The sequence below is a fragment of the Carettochelys insculpta genome, chromosome 26 (assembly GCF_033958435.1).
Source record: "Carettochelys insculpta isolate YL-2023 chromosome 26, ASM3395843v1, whole genome shotgun sequence".
Classification (NCBI taxonomy): Eukaryota; Metazoa; Chordata; order Testudines; family Carettochelyidae; genus Carettochelys; species Carettochelys insculpta.
This window is the reverse complement of record NC_134162.1, coordinates 11,875,431-11,893,328: the sequence shown is the minus strand read 5'-3', so window position 1 is coordinate 11,893,328 and position 17,898 is coordinate 11,875,431. Positions and strand designations below refer to the sequence as shown.

General features: G+C 43.3%; 1 protein-coding gene across 2 annotated transcripts in view; it reads left to right on the top strand.

Annotated features, from left to right (window-relative positions):
* PIGR (polymeric immunoglobulin receptor) overlaps positions 1–17,071 on the top strand; it is a 32,305-nt gene extending 15,234 nt beyond the window's left edge. The window contains exons 2-11 of one of the 2 annotated variants that reach the window (XM_074977498.1): positions 197–295; positions 1,470–1,808; positions 3,717–4,046; positions 6,785–7,108; positions 9,286–9,591; positions 10,567–10,672; positions 12,351–12,466; positions 13,394–13,522; positions 15,275–15,333; positions 16,409–17,071. In XM_074977498.1, the coding sequence (XP_074833599.1) occupies positions 238–295; positions 1,470–1,808; positions 3,717–4,046; positions 6,785–7,108; positions 9,286–9,591; positions 10,567–10,672; positions 12,351–12,466; positions 13,394–13,522; positions 15,275–15,333; positions 16,409–16,486 (1,845 nt within the window). In that variant the 5' untranslated portion in view covers positions 197–237 and the 3' untranslated portion in view covers positions 16,487–17,071. The remainder of the gene's footprint in view (positions 1–196; positions 296–1,469; positions 1,809–3,716; positions 4,047–6,784; positions 7,109–9,285; positions 9,592–10,566; positions 10,673–12,350; positions 12,467–13,393; positions 13,523–15,274; positions 15,334–16,408) is intronic. The other variant, XM_074977499.1, reaches the window with a different exon arrangement.
* Positions 17,072–17,898: the final 827 nt, after the last annotated feature.

Genomic DNA, 17,898 nt, shown 5'->3' with positions numbered 1-17,898 from the left:
CGTGAGTTCCAATTGTGTGCTGTGAACATCGGATTACTGTCTATCCATTAGTACAAATGTCCGTAGAGCTATGTTTCTGGGAACACTCCATGCCAGTGGCTTCACTTTTGGCACTAATGGATCTGTTTCACAGCTGGTTTTTAAAAAAAAAAAAAAAAAAGTTCAGTGGTGACCTTCTGGATGTCGTTATTTGCAGATTTCAGGAGAGGTGGGAGGTACCAAGCCCTGGAAAGGAAAATGACGTTCTTGGTGCTCATCTTCTTGCTCTCCTTCCTCCAAGCTGAGTCTGCGAAAAGTAAGTATCTAAACCAGTGTTCAGAGTGCGAGAGGTGTGCTGGTGCTTAGAACAAACCAACAATCAGTGTAAGGCCAATCTTTGATAGCACATTGGAGACCATCATGACCAAAAACTGAATGTCCTTTATACCTACGCTGGTCTCTCGAGGCCATTCAGACTGGAGGCAGTTCAGCCAATACATCAGATTTCCTGGATCTCATTTGCTGTTTTTTTCCTCTTTGATGTGGTGTTTGGTCTGAAAGCTACTGGGAACTAGGCTTGTATAATGCTTTGCAGTTTTTGTCCATGAGAGCTCCCAGAAGCCTTTCTACAATTTTGTTGTTTGGGTTCAATGCTCCAAGTTTCAGGTTCAAATGCACCTAAAATTTCAATGGAAAGCTTAGGCTAATCAATTTGCCTGGGCTTGGTACAAAATAATATAGTACTTGTCATGTTTCTCATTGTTTCTTATAGAAGATAAAATCAGGCTCAGGTATCTCTCCAAACTGAGCCCCCCTCCCACTCCTCAAAGGTTCCTGAACCTCAGTGAAACAATGAACCAAACCGAAGTTTGGGGTCTGCAACAAACTCAGCTGATGAAGCCATCTTTAAAGGACGAGTTGCCCAGATCTGACAGGGACACAGTGCTTTGCAAGATTTCAGATCTATGCTGGTTTGAGCCAGGATGGAATAATCAGAGCAGTGACTGTTTTCACAACTATTCAGTATTTCTGCCTATAAATTGAAATCCAGGGTTGCAAGAAAATTAAAAGAATTTAAAAAAAAAAAAAAAGCCAAGTGAGCTAAAACAGTGTGGTTCACTTCAAGTTTGATGCCCAGGTTTGAATTAGTTCTTACTTCATAAAAACCAGTTTAACAATAACATATAACTACCACTCTGATTCTGCAGAAATTTCAGGGCACTTTCAAAATGAAGAGAGGTTTGGGACTATGACACTAGAATGGGACACAGGAGATTAATTTTTGGCTTGGCCTTAGAATCCTTGTGTGACCTTGGGCAAGTCATTTCATTTGTTTGTCCTGGCTATTTTGACTGAAAACTGTTCCTTACTATGTGTTTGTAGCTATGTCCAGCTAAATGAAGCCCTGATTTCAGCTGGAGCCTGAAGTTGCTAAAATAATCATCACTTGACTTGGGGTGAATAACATGAAACACGTTTCCTCTTGCTAGTTTCTAGTTCAAGTCCCATATTCGGACCGAGACAAGTGACTGGTTTGGTGGGAGGATCAGTTACTGTGAAATGCTTCTACCCCCGCACCAGTGTGAACCGGCATGACAGGAAGTATTTGTGCAAGGAATCAGCTAGGCAATGTGCAACCATAGTTTCTTCCACTGGCTACACTGGTCCAGATTTCACTGGCAGAGTGAACATCACAGACTTCCCAGAGCAAGGCATATTCACCATGCAGATCTCGAAGCTAGAGCTAAAGGACATCAGCTTTTATAAATGTGGCATTGGTCTCAATGATCGAGGGCTCTCCTTCAAAGTCAAGCTGGATGTTTCCAAAGGTAAATTATTTTTCTTTTGTAATAATTGCGTTTGGGATTGAGAAATCTACCCAACTGACAATATCCAGAGAAAGAGAGGTGATCAGTACCTTAGCAATAATCAAGATCTCTGCATTTCTAGTGCTCCTGTTGCAGTAATATAAGGGTACAACAGGTTGAACCTCTCTAATCTGGAACTCTTGTCTGGCAACATCTGTAATGCGGCATGGTTTTAGTTAGCTGGATGGCGATTTATCACAGGTATAGCCAAGTTTGATGTGGTCCCATAAAGTTTGTTTGCAGACAGCAGTCCTGGCTTTCAGTGTTCTGTGCTGTTATTTAGCTCCAATTTACCCCTAAACATCTTCTAACAGCCCAGTAAGCAGGGCAAGTGTTGGCAATGTGCTAGACAATACTGACCTCCTCACAAGGTGTCATTCAACACCAGTCAGGTCCTAAGGTTGCTGGATGAGAGTGTTCAACTTATATACGACCTACATATACACACTGATTCAAAACAGCCAAAATTCTCACTGTTCCTTGGTTTAATCACTCTCCTCAATGGGAGGTGTTAACTCAGACGAAATAAAGGTTGTTTGCATTTGACACCACCATATGGCTGGGTCTATATGTGCCCCTTCCTTTCGAAAGGGGCATGTTAATGAGTGGGTTCGAAAGATGCTAATGAAGCATTGCAATGAATATGCAGCGCCTCATTAGCATAATGGTGGCTGCGGCAATTTGAAAGTGTGGCTTTTTGAATCGCGCACTGCCCGTGGAGATGGGACCTTCCGAAAGGACCCCCCCCGTTTTCAAAAGCCCTTCTTCCTATCACCAGATCTCCACGTACGGCACGTGATTCGAAAAGCCGCACTTTCGAGTTGCCGCGGCTGCCATTATGCTAATGAGGCACTGCATATTCATTGCAGTGCCTCACTGTCATCTTTCGAACCCACTCATTAACATGCCCCTTCTGAAAGTAAGGGGCTTGTGTAGACACAGCAGATGTGACCACATGGCACAACATTGCATAGTCCACAACTGTCTCATTGAAGAGTAAGCAGTGCCATGTGGCAGTGTTCCTCAAACTTTTTTATATTAAAAATATATATTTTTGAAAAAATATTTTTTTCAAAAAAAAAATTCTAAGTACCCTCAGACTTCTCTTGTGAACCCCTCCGGGTATGCATGCCACTGGTTAAGAAACAGGCTCTTAAGGTAGTCTGAGGTCATGAAACAAGTGTCATTCAACCTTTCCAGATTACTGCACTCTTTTCAGGAGGCAGATTTGTTTCGCATACCACCAAGTTACACCTCACTTAAAAACTACTTCCTTACAAAATCACGCAAAAATATCACAGAAGACAACAATTGAGAACTTGCTGACTTTCAACCATCTTATTATCCAATAAATGAATTGGAATAGAAATATTGTACTTACATTTCAATGTAAGGCATATGCAGCAGTAGAAAAAAAGCTGTTCTCTGAAGGAGCTTTTTGATTATACAGACTTTACTAGTGTTTTTACGTAGCCTATTGTAAAACGAGGCAGATATCTACATGAATTGATGTATCCCCCAGAAACCTTGGTGAACCACCAAGAGTATTTGTACCACTGGTTGAGAAACACTGCTGTGTGACATCAGGTGGAGGTATGTTGTAGTATACAGAGGCATGGTACATCAAGATATCTTACAATGCAGTGCGCGTGGGGTGGCCTGGCACAAAATGATGCAGGGTTGAAGAGTATGCTAATTTATTTAGCGGTATGGTAGAGTAAGGTATGGAAGACTGGAATAAAGTCTGGGACAATAGAGAGAAGTTAGGAGTATGATGACTGTACTGCAAGGCAGCAAGATATTGAAGAGGGTGGTAAACCACAATACAGTATGGGTTTTGGATACTGACTTGAACTATCATTCACACAGGTCCAGACGTGCCTGAAGAAGCTGAGCTCTATTACATTGAGCTGGGAGGTTCGGTGAGCATAAACTGCATGTTTGGTGCGCAGTATGCTAGTGAAAGGAAGTATTTCTGCAGAATGGGGAAAACCGGCTGCGTTACTGTCATCGACACCTACGGGAATGTCGACCCGGCCTACAAAGGGAGAGTGTTGCTAAGTCCACAGGAAATTCCTGGGGCATTCACGATCTATATGACCCAGCTGAGGAAGGAGGATTCAGGGTTATATCTGTGTGGGGCTGGAAGTTATGGGGAGAGAGGAGAAACCAAGGAAGTGGATATGCATGTTTACCAAGGTAAGCGATGGGTAGGGTGTGTAGATATCAGCCGTCCCAACAGTCCAAAGAGACTCATGTTTAACTTCCTAAGGCTCAGGGTTTTCCTTGGAAGTCCCACTGATGGTCTTCACTTTAAGTAGAGGGGATAAGAATTTTACTTAGTTTTGTTTCCCCCCATCTATAAAGTTATCAAGAATGTCTTATGTCACAGACAAAGAAGACAAAGTACCTTTCCCAAAGACTCTCTGTTGCAATCTCCATGGTGTGTTGACAGGAGGAGATTTAAACTTGAACTGACATCAGAAAAACAATCAGGAGTTGAAGGAATAATTCTATTACAGTACTAGGCAGCATGGGTAGGTTGTAATCCTGCCTGTGAAGCCTTCATAGAAGGTCACCATCAACATTCCCCTAACCTCTTCCATCCACATGTGCATTTTTTCCATCCTTGGGCACTGAGGCCTATTCAAATATGCACCACCAGTAGAAACAAAACACTAGCTATGGGCACATTGCTAATCGGGTGGGCAGCATTGGACTCACTCTTGAGTGGCCACAAAAGTGCACAGCTTACAGGGAATACCAGTGTGGCAGGGTCAGTCTCATTCCTGGGCCTCGGGTCTTTCATTCAGTCCACTGGCCCCAACATATGAACCCTGTTACCCTTGCTGGGGCAGGTGGTGGTCTGGAGGGAAACCTGGTCCCCACCCACTCATTCCAGGTTCTGTCCCAGGGGCACTGGATGGCCACTACCAGTGAGGTCTGACTCCCTTCGCCCTTGGCACTGCAGCTCCTCTACCTGGGCTACTTCCCCAGATGATTCCCCTGGTACCTCTTTGTGCTAGTGGTAGCCCTGGCAGCAAGTCCCCTCCTTTGTTTGGCTCCTCCATCTGATCAGTTCCCCACAGTCTCTGGTTGAACTTCCAGTGCCCCTGGACTGGGGCAGTCCAGCCCCCTGGGTTGCTGAGGCTCCTCTCCTCTTTCGTGGTCTCTGGTGTTGCTCTAAATTTCCTTCCATCTCCTCACTCACCTTCCAAACTCTCCTTTACCACCCTCCCCTTGCCCTGTGTGGAGACAGGCTTATAAAGGTAGCCCTGAGTGGGATCAGCTGGCTCCAGTTGATTTAGGTCAACCTACTCCTCAGCTGCTCCCACTTTGATTGTCAGCTCCATCTCTGCCTGGTTTTTCCTTCTGCCTCTCCTCTCCTGGCCCCACCCCGCCACCCTGGCTATGACGACACATGCAAAAGGCCAATTCTCTTATCAAATTTGGGATGAGCAAACTTTTGCTTGACCCATTTAAACTGGGTATCTTAAATGCAGACTATATAAGAAAAAAAGAAAACCACAGGCATTTTCCCAACCAATAGAAACACTGCCCGCCTAAGCAATTTTTAGAAATACTAGAGGCCCTGTTGCAGCTCCACTTGCAAGCAGAAGTCAGGCTGGAAGAAAGTTCTGGACAGAAACCTATTGTAATACACATCCAAAGTGTATGCGCCAGGCCCTGCGCTGGCCGAGGGAGGAGGACTGTAAGGTGCTGAGCCAGGCCCCATGCTGAACGGGGTTGGGTCTGGGTCTGACACAGTGTGGGAACCAAGGTAGAACCTTGCCTGGACAGAAAGATGGATGGACACAGCACAAATAATATATACGACTGATCCAATAGGCATAGAAATACCTACAGAATTTAGAAAAGGAAAGATCTATTAGATCCCCCATACAGTTTAGGCCCTCAGCCATCCCAGAAAAGCTCCCTACAATCTATTCCCTGGTCTAGTTTTAAAAGTTTCTTCCATGATGGGCCTTCTGCCACTTTCTTTAGGAGAATACTGCATAGTCATATAGAATAATCTGTGTGCTGAAAATTAGCCTCATTGCTTCATTCTGGATTAGTTTTCAAAGTACAAAGGCAAAAAGCAGATGCTACAGGCAATAAGACAAAGGTATTTCTATGCTTAGTTAACACTTTCTTACCCTAAAAGAACTGGGGATTTTAAGGAAACACTAGCAGTCCACTTCATGATTTTTGAATAGTTAAGGCAAACACTTAGTTGAAAGTGCACTAACATACTTAGGGCAGATTTCCAAAACTGCATAAGATGGATTTAAGTTATGATGCTCAGGGGTGTGAAAATGTCATCCCCCCATCTCCCATCCTGAGTGACCACATCAGCTGCATGTTGGCAGGAGACACTTTCCCACTGACATAACTTATGTCTCTTGCCAAGGTATAGTAAGAGCTTATAGGGTAGCCTTACCTGTAATGGCTGCTGTTCCTCTTGGGATACATGTGCTATTATTGTTCCACTTGTCAGGGAATCTAGAGACATTTGGAGAATGTCCTACCATTGTGCGCAGGTTTCTCCATAGGTTCCAAATGAAGGGGACACCAAAACTTCTCACGAAAACATTCATGTAAAAACTTAACCAACAAGGAAATACCTGTTGATATCCTTGCTGGCGCTCCGAGCCGAATGACAGGTCATTGACTTCTAGCGGGAGTCCCTCCAGTTCAGGATTGAGGCACAAGGGCCACAGAAGTCAGGGAAAAGATTCCCATTGATCCACGGAATCCTGGGGGCTGGCAGCCTGTTACATTTCATCCCTCCAACTAACTTTACTTTTAAATATTTTTTACAAGGAACAGGCCCGACAAAACAACCAACCACAAAAGGCACATGCTGCATGCACTCGAGACCAACGTGAAACATCTGAGAGGAGCCTAACATCACATATTGTATTTTGTACCTCCAGAGACAGCTGCTTCTCAGGGACGACACACAATAAATGGAGTTGTAGGAGGTTCAGTATCTGTCGAATGCCACTACAATCCACGAATGAATTACACACTCAAGTACTGGTGCAAATGGAGACAGAATGGGTGCGCTGAGATAATAAACAATCTGGGGGTGATGACAAGTGCATACGAAGGAAGAATAGTCATGCACGATAACTCAAAAAATGGAACCTTCACTATAACAATGAACCAACTGACCACAGACGACGCAGGATATTACTGGTGTATGACAGGTGGAGATGTAGAAAAGAAATCTGCGAAGCAGCTGAAGATTATAGACGGTATGCAAGGGGGTGTAGTGATTAGTGTCTCTTCCAGGACAAGAAATATGGTGACTTGATCTTTGTTCATCCCAAAGCAGCAACCAACAACAGAGCCTCATTTTCCTCAGAACTATTTTCTAATTCTTAGCTTCATAATCTTAATGGGTAAAGTGTGACATTTCCAGGCACAAATGTATGCTGGTAGAAATTTCTCGTAAGTACAAGATTTCAACAGAAAGTTTTCTGAACAACATTTGAATTTGTGAAAACAAAAAGCAGTCAAGTAGCACTTTAAAGATTAGCAAAATAGTTTGTTGGGTGAGCTTTCGTGGGACAGACCCACTTCTTCAGACCATAGCCAGACCAGAACAGACTCAATATTTAAGACACAGAGAACCAAAAACAGTAAGCAAGGAGGACAAATCAGAAAAAGATAATCAAGGTGAGCAAATCAGAGAGTGGAGGAGTGGGGGGGGGGAAAGATCAAGAATTAGATTGAGTTCAGTATGGAGACGAGCCCCTATAGTGACTCAAAGTTCACATCACGATTTAAACCATGTGTTAATGTTCCGAATTTGATTATAAATGTCAGTTCGTCCACTTCCCTTTCTACAAAGGAGCAATAATTTCTTTTCAGTAACACACATACCTTGAGGTCATTGACAGAATGCCCCATTCCATTAAAATGTTGACTAACTGGTTTGTGGATCTGGAGTGTTTTGATGTCTGTTTTGTGCCCGTTGACCCTTTGTCTAAGGGAGTTAGAAGTCTGTCCAGTATACAAAGCATCTGGGCATTGTTGGCACATGATGGCATACACGATGTTAGTAGAGGAGCATGAGAAAGTGCCCGTGATTCTGTGAGTAACCTGGCTAGGTCCAGTGATGGTATTTCCAGAGAAGAGATGTGGACAAAGCTGGCAGAGGGCTTTGTTGCAGGGAAAGGTTCCAGGACTGGTGTTCCTGGGGTATAGACTGTGGCTGTTAGTAAGGATCCTCATGAGGTTGGGAGGTTGTCTGTAGGAGAGAACAGGCATGTCACCAGGGCCTTCTGGAGTGTAGCATCCTGATTAAGAATAGGTTGTAGGTCTTTAATAATTCGTTGCAGTGGTCTGAGTTGGGGGCTGTAAGTGATGACCAGTGGTGTTCTGTTCTTGGCTTTTTTGGGCTGATCTTGGAGCAGCTGGTTTCTGGGTATGCGTCAAATTCAGAACATTAACACATGGTTTAAATCGTGATGTGAACTTTGAGTCACTATAGGGGCTCGTCTGCATACTTAACTCAGTCTAATTCTTGATCTCCCCCCCCCCACCCCTCCACTCTCTGATTTGCTCACCTTGATTATCTTTTTCTGATTTGTCCTCCTTGCTTACTGTTTTTGGTTCTCTGTGTCTTAAATATTGAGTCTGTTCTGGTCTGGATATGGTCTGAAGAAGTGGGTCTGTCCCACGAAAGCTCACCTAGTAAACTATTTTGCTAGTCTTTAAAGTGCTACTAGACTGCTTTTTGTTTTGATAGTGTATAGACTAGCACGGCTTACTCTCTGTTACTATTTGAATTTGTGTTTTTTTGGAAAGTAATGTGCCGCAAAACATTTTCATTGTTTTGCAAGCTTTACAGACACAAATGTTATTTAAATCATCATCTAGGCACATGTAAGTACATAGGGCAGGGGTGGGCAATAAGGAGCCCACGGACCAGATGTCATTCACTGGGATAAGTCCCTGGCAGGCCGCTTGCACTTTATTTATTTGCATGTCTACAAGTTGCAGCTCCCTTTGGCTGTGAATTGCTGTTCACAGCCAATGGTTGCTGCATGAAATGGTGTCCTGGTCTGTATGACTTATGGCAGCTCCCATTGGCAGGGAATGGCAATCCTCACCTGATGGGAGCTGCAAGTGGCAGTACCTCTGGAGACACAGGTAAATAAAGCACTGGAAGTCTGCCTGGTACTAGCCATGGCATGCCATCTCTGGCTTATTGCCCACCCCGACTTAGGGAGATATGTTTGCACACACACGATACATTTATATGTTATGATAGCAATACACAGCAGGTTTACCCTCTTAGATACATTCTGTACACTGTAGCTACCTAGTAATTATATGTTCTTATTAACACTTTGTTGGTATTGGTACTTTTGCATTTTAATTGTTCTCATCATTAACTTCAGGCTCACTCTTTTCCTCCTAACAGGACAACCTGGTTTAAGTGGAAAGAAAGAAATTAATGCTGTCATTGGCACACCGGTCATTTTGTCATGCTCTTATCCATGCAAATATTATTCTTACCAGAAATACTGGTGCAAGTGGAAAAATACGGGCTGCAACCCTCTCGTCTCCTATGAGCAAAACCACACTGTCAGCTGTGATGAGGAGAACAGAACATTCTACTTAACTTTTGTGCAAGTACAACAGGCAGATCAAGGGTGGTATTGGTGTGGAGTGAATCATTCTGGTCGCTATGGGGAAACCATGGCAGTGTTCCTGAGAGTAAATGGAGGTGAGTTTCAGAATTTACTGCAGGACAAAACTGGGCAGGTTTTCTCTGTAGCAATGGTGCTCACCCCCAAAAGACACTAAAGGTTGAACCTCTCTAATGTGGCACTCTCTGGTCTGGCAACATCTGTGGTCTGACATGATTTTCGTTAGCTGGATGACCACTTATCATGGGTGTGGCCAAGTTTCCCCAAGGTCCCATAAAGTTAGTTTACATCCACCAGTGCTGGTCTTCAGTGTTCTGTGCTGTTATTTAGCTCTATTTTACCGGTAAGTGTCTTCTAAGAGTCCAGTAACCAGTGGGAATGTTAGTAATGCTGCTAGATAATATTGGTCTTCTGTGGTCCAGCAAATTCTCTCATTCAGCACCAATCAGGTCCTGAGGGTGCCAGAAGAGAGACATTCAACCTGTACTCTCAACTACGACAAACTGGTGGCATTTAAAAAAAATCAAATTCCCCTGTCTTGGCAGAACAAAACAGCAGTAGTGTAGCACTTTAAAAGACAAACAAAATGATTTATTTGGTGATGAGCTTTCATGGGACAGACCCATGGAACAACCCAAACCAAATACTGCTGTGTTAACTAATATATGAGAACCAGGAAGAGCTACTGGCTAAAAATAAAAGGGAAGCACATCCTTGATATGTGAAATGTAAAAAGTAACATGCATTATAAATAGGGTTAAGCAAACCAAAATTAGTGCCATATTCTGGAGAGTACTAGTAATATAACTAGGGATTAAAACAAAATATGTTTACTATATGGCTAAAAAGACCATGCCAGATTTTCTGACAAGGTCATGGAGTCAAGTGACTTGCATTTGAAACAGTCACTTAGGAGCCAAAATCCCACTGAAAAAGAGATGTAGGCACTTTTGAAGACTGCTGACAATACATTGGTTTTCTCTTTCTCTGCTGTGATTCTGGATGCTCATAACACACTCCTATCTACTACTTGTTTGAAACTGAAAATGCAGTCCTTCGCAATGAAGGCTATGAGGACGCTACTTTTTCCAATGAAGATCCTGCAAACATTGATCCCCAAAAGAGAGACCAAGGCTCAGGTGGCAGCGCTTCAGTAAGGTCAGTCCCTTGAAGAATTCCTCTGCCTCTTCCAATCTGTGTCCCGTTTACAGCTGCATTTATTTTTATGGTTCTCACGTATTCTGATATGTTCAATTTCATTGAGTACTAAATACAATCAAAGATGGTCATGTTTCCCAGGAAACTTTTGAGCATATCAAAGTTTTAGATCAGCTTTGGCTAATGTGACAGGATCAGGTCAGATAGTTACAAGAAAGTTACAGAAAGCAAGTATATTATCCCCCCCACCATTAAACAAACAAGACAAGGTCTACCCCTGGTTAATTAAGGCACCTGGAGTTAATCAAGACCCTACTGAAGCAGCTAGGTTTTATTGGGACACCTGGAGCCAATCAAGGACTGGCTGGTGCTTGTCAAAAGCCTCCCTTGTAGTCAGTTTAATGGCAGGAGGACACACTACATATGAGCAAAACCTGAAGAGATGCTGTGAGGTACCAGGAGGCAACCCAGCAGGTACAGAGGCAAGGAAAGCCCTGTCTAGGAAACAGCCCCTTTAGACCCCAGAAGTCTGAGGCAGGTAAATCCTTGCTCGAGGTGGAGAGACTCAGATAAGAAATCTAGTCTATTGCCTCCATGTCTGGAGAGGTCACTAGAGACACAAGATTTTTTTTTCCTGCCCTTTTCCCTCTCCTGTGCTAATAATGAGAGAGTGGCTGCCTCAGCCCATGGCTTGTCCCTGAAGTAAAGGCATTAGATGGAGAGCTGTAGTGAGCTGCTGAGGTGAGCAATAAGCCCAGGAGATGCTGCTTTCCCCAAATGCAGGAAGAGAATATTTAGCCTACTACTGCTCAGAAGTTCAGGACCCGCTTTGTGAAATCAGAGTCATCAGTCAAACTGAGAATCCACTCTGAACTCCATGTTGAATTTTCTCCATCATTTCTCCTAGTGCCATTTCTCAAATGCTGATTCTTGTAAGGCTTCTGTTGGTACAAAGGTTGCAACATGCCATAGAACAGCACACTGAGGGGCTAGAAACCCGGGAGTCTATTCTCAGTGGTGGTGCTCACTCCCTTTGGGATTGAGAAGCCAATTCATCTTCCGTGCCTCAGCTACCTCCTCTACAAAACAGAGAAAAGGAGATGTACCTGCCTCACTGGGGTGTTGAGAGGCTTTACTAATGACTGATGAACAGCTCTGACATCTGTAAATGAATGGCATTAGGTGAATGCAATGATTATGTTCTTGAAAAAAATCCCAGTGCATTCAGAATTTCATGATTTTTTTCCATTGCTAAGCATTTCTGAGTATGTAACTGTGCACAACAGGGCCGACAGCCACTGCGGGCCTGAGGCAAAGTGGAAGGGGCCCAAGCTTCATGCCCCTGGAAGAGGTGAGGCCAGGGTTTCATTTCATGCATGCACAAAATGACACTCCCAGGGGTCAACATTGACCCCTGTACTCCCTGCGAGGAATAAGAAAGTTCAAAGAAAGTTCAGCCTTCTGCCATGTAGACCGAAATGGAAGTCAGCTGCAGATAATCTATTTTAACTGCGCAACTGGCATAGCTAAAATTGCATATTAGCAGTTAACTTCTATGCCTAGTGTGGACACAGCCCATATAGATTTTCTAGCCTAGGCCAGTTCTACTAGGTTTCGCATAGCTCAATACAAAGTCACATGATGACACATGCATATTACTACATTGCTCCCTTTCCAGCTCTCAAGAACACGAGACAAAGGTGATTCTCTCAGTCCTGCTCCCTATCGCTGCCGTGTGTCTGCTCCTTGCTACAGTCTTCATTGTTGTTAAATTTAGGCTCCTGAAGCGCTCGGGTGAGTCCTAACAATTTTCTTCATTAGCCTCCTAGAGAGCATTGGGAATACTGGAAGGTTTGGGGGTAAAGGGTGTGAGACGTAAACAACGCTCTTGCTACCGGTCGAAGCAGGTCCTGTGAGCCTGCCCCTATCAGCGCACTCAGATTGCAATGGTGGAGAACAGCATCACAGCCTTTTACCCCAGAATAAAGCAACTTCATATAAAAAAAAAGTGTTGGCAAAATATAGTGTGAGGCCTGGCCATAATAATATCATTGTGCTTCATGGTGCTTTTCAGTTTGTTGATTGAGGTGCCCACCATCCATGAAAGGGAGGTAAAGTGAGAATTTTCATGCCCATTTTACAGACAAGGAAAATGAGTCTGCAAAGGGGGATTGTCATTCCTGGCATTAGAACTTCCACTCGTTCAGCCCTGGGCATGTTGCTCCAGGCTTCGGTCTTTAAAAGTCAGGCAGTAGCAGAAAGCTTGAAGAAAGCCTGTTCTCCTGAGACATCTAGGTCAGATAACTATTTGAATGCTACAGTCTCCCCACTGGAGAAGAGGAAGAGCTCAGTGTTTAAAGCACTGGCCCCGTAAGCCAGGATTTGTGAATTCAGTTCTTGTTGGGGCCTCAAATGTGTTTCGTGAAGACTGCTTTCAAGTACCTAGGAGCAGGTTAGATAAACACCTATCAGGGATGATGCAGATGGTGCTTGGTCCTGCTGTGAGGGTAGGGGACTGGACTTGATGACCACTCAAGGTCTGTTCCAGTTCTATGATTCTATAGATTTTGCAGGTCATCCTGTACTAAAAATGTGTGTTAGGGGATGGAGCAGGTAGGGCGACTATTGAGATATTTGCCTTGAAAATATACAGCAGAGGTGCTCATTGCATTAAATAATGTTGGGTGTATATGTCTGCTCCACACCTCCTCCCTTTAACAGATTTGGTTTCGGTTGGAAGCTACAGAACAAACATCAGCATGTCTGAATTTGAGAATTCCAGAGGGTTGGGAGCCAATGACAATAAGGGCATGAAGGATGCTCAGGAGACCCACTTAGGGGGAGTGGATGGTAAGTTCCATATTAAATCTCTACCACTCATCATGTAACTGGAGGTAGAGAAACAACTGGCCTAAGGGATTTTGCATATCAAAAGTATTCTGCATTGAGTCTGGTGGTTTCTGGAAGAGACACTGGGATCTTTTTTCACTTAATTGTGAAAAGCAAAATATATTAAAATGGATCTAGCAAGTATATGCAAACTGGATGGTTTCTACAATGTGCTAAATGTATTGCACATAAACAGATAATCTCAGAAAATTTTATAATTTAAAATCTCAACAGTGTATACCAAAGTAATTAAATTAGCTATTGCTACTCAGGAAAGATCTTGGAATCCTCATGGAGAGTTCTTTGAAAACATCTGCTGAGTGTTCAGTGGTAGTCAACAAAAATCTAACAGGATGCTCAGAACCATTAGGAAAGGAATAGAGAGGTAAAAAGAAAATATCATAATGCCGCTAGACAAATGCTTGCTAGTCCAATGCCTTGAATCCTGTGGGCAGTTCTGGCTGAATAAGGTTGCATTATTTACCTCTTTGCATAACATGCTAGAATGAAGGATCACCCAATTAAATCATCATAAGATCTAGAACAGACTAAAAGAACTTCTTCACACTACATAGGACCCTCTGGAACTTGTTGACATGGGGTGTGGTGAAGGCCAAAAGTATAATTAGTCTCAAAAAAGAGCTAGGCAAGTTCATGGAAGAGAGATCCATCAATGGCTATTAGCCAGGATGGGCAGGGCAACCTCATGCTCCCAGTGTTCCTAAGCTTCCACCTGTCAGAAAGGTTCATCACTTGAAGTTGCCCTGTTTGGTTCATTCCCTGTGAAGCGTCTGGTACCAGCCAAAGTCAGAAGACAGGATATTGGGCTACAAGGACCACTGGGCTGACTCACTATAGCTATTCTTATGTAAAAGCATAAATAGAAGTAATAGAGACTTGGTCTCCAGGTCTCTTTCACCAACACTAAATTCATGAGCAATGTCTAAAATAACCTCTTTTGGTATTTGGGGTTACTGTTTGAATAGAAGTCTAAAAGATCCAGTACCTAGGACATCACATGGCTCGCATGGACAGCAGAGCAGCTGGCAATTGTCAGCTTTGAAAAGAGAGAATAAAACTTCTTAAAAGAAACATGAAAGATGTTTGTTCTTCTCTAGAAATCTAGATCTGTGTTTCCCAACCTTTTCACTAGTGTGGACCCCCCAGTCACCCCCAAACTGTTCACAGACCCCCCATCAACGCCAATTCTAGCTGCTTTGCACACGTCATTCAATGAAAAAGGAAACCACAACATAGATTTTTGGACAGCAGTTAACAACATTATTTGGAAGATATTTAATTTAAAAATAATAGAGTATAACTTTGCAATTTTTTAAAAACTTATTTTTATGATCATTTTTATTTATTTTCTATATTTTCACGGACCCCCTGCAATACCGTTGTGGACCCCCAGGGATCCACAGACCCCTTGTTGGGAACCATGGATCTAGAATATTCCCTGGCTCTGTAAGCAGGGATGCTTGGCATGTAATGCAGTTGCAGCACAGTCGGTTAACAGGAAAGCAGGAGTAGCAACTGCATTTGCCAAAGCCTGACTCTACTAGTAGCGCAGCCCAACACCCAGCTCACATAAGCTGCTGCTGATTTTTCAGGGTACAGGTCAGTCATGCAATAGTCACTGAATAATTGGGGGCTGGCCCACAATACATGGCTGTCTACGCCCAGTTCTTTAACATCTCCTGTGCTTTTCAGAATTTGTAACTACTCCTGACAATGCTGAAGGTGCAGAAGAACCATCTGTGGTGAAAAGGGTAAGAACAGCTAGGATATATAATCTAGGGTGCTGCAGCATGTTTTTCTTTCCAATTACGGCTTTGTCCCCTGGACCTCTGGGGCAGATGGGGGCTTCAGCACTGCCCCATCCCAATACTCTCTTGTCCTGGAACATCTGTGGTCTGGACCATGGATGGTACAGGCGAGAGAGCACCAGGTTTGAGAGGAGCAACCTGTAAAAGCCTGGAGTCCTGTGATTTATTGCAAAGTCTACCACTGACTGTGTGATCGCCGGCAAGACACTTTGACCAACTGTAGCATGACATCATGATACTCTCCATCCCCCAGGAGTGCTGTAAGCTTGTGTTATGTATTATAATTCTTCTAGCTGGCAACAACTATTTAAAAAAAAAGTCCACAACAAACAGGTCTAAGTGCCCTAAAAATTATTGGCACCAGGAGCATATTCAGTAAATCAAAACATCTGAAAAGCTCCTTACACCTTTAGGATCTTGCCCCGCACCAAAAAAACAAACAAACAAACAACCCCCCCACCCACCAACAAATATAGAATAAATAGATTTTGCAGTATTCCCATAAGGCCAAATTTGGGCTTTTCTGGACCAAGAGGGTGAGAATAGGGAGTAAGTTCCAAAGTCCTCATGAAGATGTATCTTTGAATTAACTAAGATTTGTGAATTTCTTTGAGACGTTTAGTTGAACATCACTTGAGAGAGGTGCCAAGTGTCTTTATATGGTGAGCAAAATTTCAAAATACAACTGCTTGCAAAATATGAAATAAAGCAGTTTCCTTCAGAACAGGCAAATCTATTGGTCTTTTAAAGAGCAATAAAACTGGGCTGCAGTAAAGGGCGTAGAGCAAAGAATTCCACGTTTCCAACATTTTGGACTCTTCTCTGAAATTGACCCAAAGGTCCTTCAGCTCTTGAGTAGACAAGAGTATGACCAAAGGGTTTTCTCAGTGAGATGCTTATTTGACATGCCAATCTCTTGTACATGGGCTCTGTATAGCACCTTTGTGTGTCACTTTCTCATATCTCCTTGGTTCTTCTGGGGAAGTCTGAATAATGTAATTCCTCTCCTTTTACTCAGGGTTCCAAGGAGGATGTTGATAGGGCTTACACCACATTTCTGCTTCAGGCCAACAAACTAGCCCAAGGAAATGCTTAGCAAGCTCCTCAGCGGTTCCAGGATAATTACTTCTGAAGATGGCACAAGCAAGAAGCACTAATGATTTAAAACAATATGGTGTTCTGAATCAGTGAACAATAAATCTGCACACTGCACTAGTTCTTACTGTCAAACATTCTGCTGTATCTAGATCTTTCAGTTCCTCAAAAGATTTTTTAATGATATTGTGAGTAGTGATAAAATAAGAATCTTCTGTGTCAAAAATAAGTTGCCTTGAGGAAGTTGAACCCTCAGAAGTTTGATTTTTAAAAGATTTCAAGGCAAAGGTTGTCCTTTCAAGCAGACTTGACCTGAAGTGTCAATACTGCTGTAATGCATTTGCTTTCCTGAAGGCTGAGTTCCCAGCTGCTGGAGTTCACTAAGTCTCAGGGATGACAATGACCTAAGGATGCATTTAAGATTCAAATCTTAATTTGATTTTAAAACATGAGGAAATATTTTAGAACAATATGACTGATTCAGATGAGCTTTTTCATCTCTAAAACACTCCTGGTAAATCAGACAAGTAGCCTGATTTTTTTTCTTCAAAACCAATAAAGAATATGATTGTATTTTAGCACAAAAGTGATTCTGTTCAGTTTCTGGCCCTGCACAGGGTGAATTGCCATGGGAGGAGGCACATTTTTTTTGCCAGGGTTAAATGGGATTTTGGATTATCGCCTACCTTTTGGTGCTCAAAACCAGAACCCCCTGCAGACACCAGGTACATTTATATCATCCTGCAACATGTACATTAAGGACCAGATTCTCTTCTCTGCTGAGATTGCTCATTACAGTGAATTAAGGATGTGGATTGTCTGTGAGCCAGTCTGTGCCACTGAAGATCTCAGGCTAAATTACACCAGCCCAGGGGAATTAGAAAGACTGGCCACTTAACACTTCTGTCTTGTTCTGTCCTCTAGATGCAAAGAGCCCTGAGGTTAAGCCCTCCAATGTCCCTCCCAGCCCAGGAGATACACTAACCTAACTCACAGCCAGCTAGCTGTGGTCCCCAAGGAGCCCTACACCAACTAAGAGTTGGCAGAGCCCTCCCTCTCCTGTAACCAGTATTCCTCTTGCACCAGAGATGGGGGATTACTGGCACAAGAGATGGAGGTGCCTGGCTCTTCACTGAGGATTTCTCATCCTGCCAGGGTCTGGCTTCTTTATGCCCTTTGCATAGTGCAAAGGAGTGGGTTTGAGGAAGAAAATCTGACCCATAATGAACACTTATCTCTTGCCATCCTGACTGCTGGATGCCGGCATCCCCTCTGGCAGACCTTTCAGGCTATCTCCCTTCTGAGACCATGAGAGTGCAGATCCCCAGCACTGGCTCTCAGATGAATTCCAGTGGCTGTCTGAGATAGGGAGATGGGTTAAAGTAGAGGGAACAAACAGCTACTTTTTTACTC